Here is a 1520-nt window from a genome sequence, read left to right as displayed (position 1 = left end):
AAAAAAAAAACCACATTGAGATATTACCTCACATTTCTGAGATTGGCTATTATAGATAAAAAAGATAAAAGATAACAGGTGTTGGCAAACATGTGAAGAAAAGGGAACCCTTATACACTATTGATGGTAATGTAAATTAGTGCATGCTGTTGGGAAAACAGTATGAAGGTTCCTCAAAAAACTAAAATTAGAACTACCAGATGAACTAGCAATCCCACTACTGGGTATATACCCAAAGGAATTGAAATCAGTATGTCAAAGAGATGTCTGCACGCCCATGTTTGTTGCAGCATTATTCGCAATAGCCAAGATATGGAAACAACCTAAGTGTCCATCTGCAAAAATTTTTTTAAATGTGGTATATATAAACAAATATGATTCATCCTTGAAAAAAAAAAAAAGGAAATTCTGTCATTTGTGATAACATGGATGAATCTAGAGGGCATTATATTTAGTAAATAAGCCAGGTGAAGCCAGACAAACACTGTATGATCTCACTTATACGTGGCATCTAAAAAAGTTGCACTCACAGAAGTAGAGATCAGAGGCTAGAATGGTGGAGGTGGAAGGAAAAGGAGAAGATGTTGGACAATAGGTACAAAGTTACAATTGTATAGGACGAATAAGTTCTGGTGTTCTACTGGACAGCAAGGTGACTATAATTAATAACAATGTACTGTATATTTGAAAATACATAAAACAGAGGATTTTAACTGCTCTCACTACAAGAAATAATAAATGTTTGAGGTGATGAATGTGCTAATTACCCTGATTTGATCATTCCACAATGTTTCAAAACATAACATTTTACCCCATAAATATATACAATTATTATTTATTAGTTAAAAATAAAACAAAATTTTTCTTAAAAAGTATGGGTTAATTATTTACCTTTTCCAAGTCATGAAAGGAGCATAAAACATACTTACATTGGTAAAGGATTTGCCAATGTCCTTAACATCCACCTGCAGCATATTTCCAATAATTGGGAGAGGAGTGGGGCCAGGAGGGAGCTTGCCTCTCCCAGAGCTCTGTCTCCAGAGGAAGAGGAGAAACAAACAGGAGAGACAGAGCACCAGGACCATGGCTGGGTCCATCGCAGCCTTCTCTTCTTACCAAGACAACTGTGAGCCTGCACTCGAAGGCTTTTATAACACTCCCTGCTAATTCCTTATGACTCTTTCACACGTAAATAACCAATCAGCTAGATAGAGTTTACTCTCTCTTCTGAATGGATCTTGGCTCACTGAAAAATATAAAATCGAAGTGGGTTTTTTCTGGCTCTCATTTTCAATACCCCACCATAGAGTTTCTGCTTTAACTAGTCTGGGCTAGGACCCTGGTACTGCTTTGACTTTTTTAAACACTCCAAGTGTTTTCAATGTTTAGCCAAATTTGAGAACCAACGAAGTAAATTATTTGATCGAAAATTATTCAACATTCTGAATTCTTAGATTGATGATCAGTTAGAATTTATGACTTTGATGATACTCCAAGTATTATCCCTTGCATATAAAATA

At 35.5% G+C, this 1520-nt stretch overlaps 1 protein-coding gene across 1 annotated transcript in view; it reads right to left on the bottom strand.

Annotated features, from left to right (window-relative positions):
• LOC105822660 (cytochrome P450 2C18-like) overlaps nt 1-1097 on the bottom strand; it is a 74805-nt gene extending 73708 nt beyond the window's left edge. Inside the window, 1 exon segment of the mRNA XM_012659669.1 lies at nt 926-1097. Coding sequence (XP_012515123.1) covers nt 926-1097 — 172 coding nt within the window.
• Nucleotides 1098-1520: the final 423 nt, after the last annotated feature.

This window comes from Propithecus coquereli, unplaced genomic scaffold (assembly GCF_000956105.1).
Source record: "Propithecus coquereli isolate 6110/MARCELLA unplaced genomic scaffold, Pcoq_1.0 Scaffold63, whole genome shotgun sequence".
Classification (NCBI taxonomy): Eukaryota; Metazoa; Chordata; class Mammalia; order Primates; family Indriidae; genus Propithecus; species Propithecus coquereli.
The sequence above is the reverse complement of the archived record's forward strand: the minus strand, read 5'-3'. Positions and strand labels throughout refer to the sequence as shown.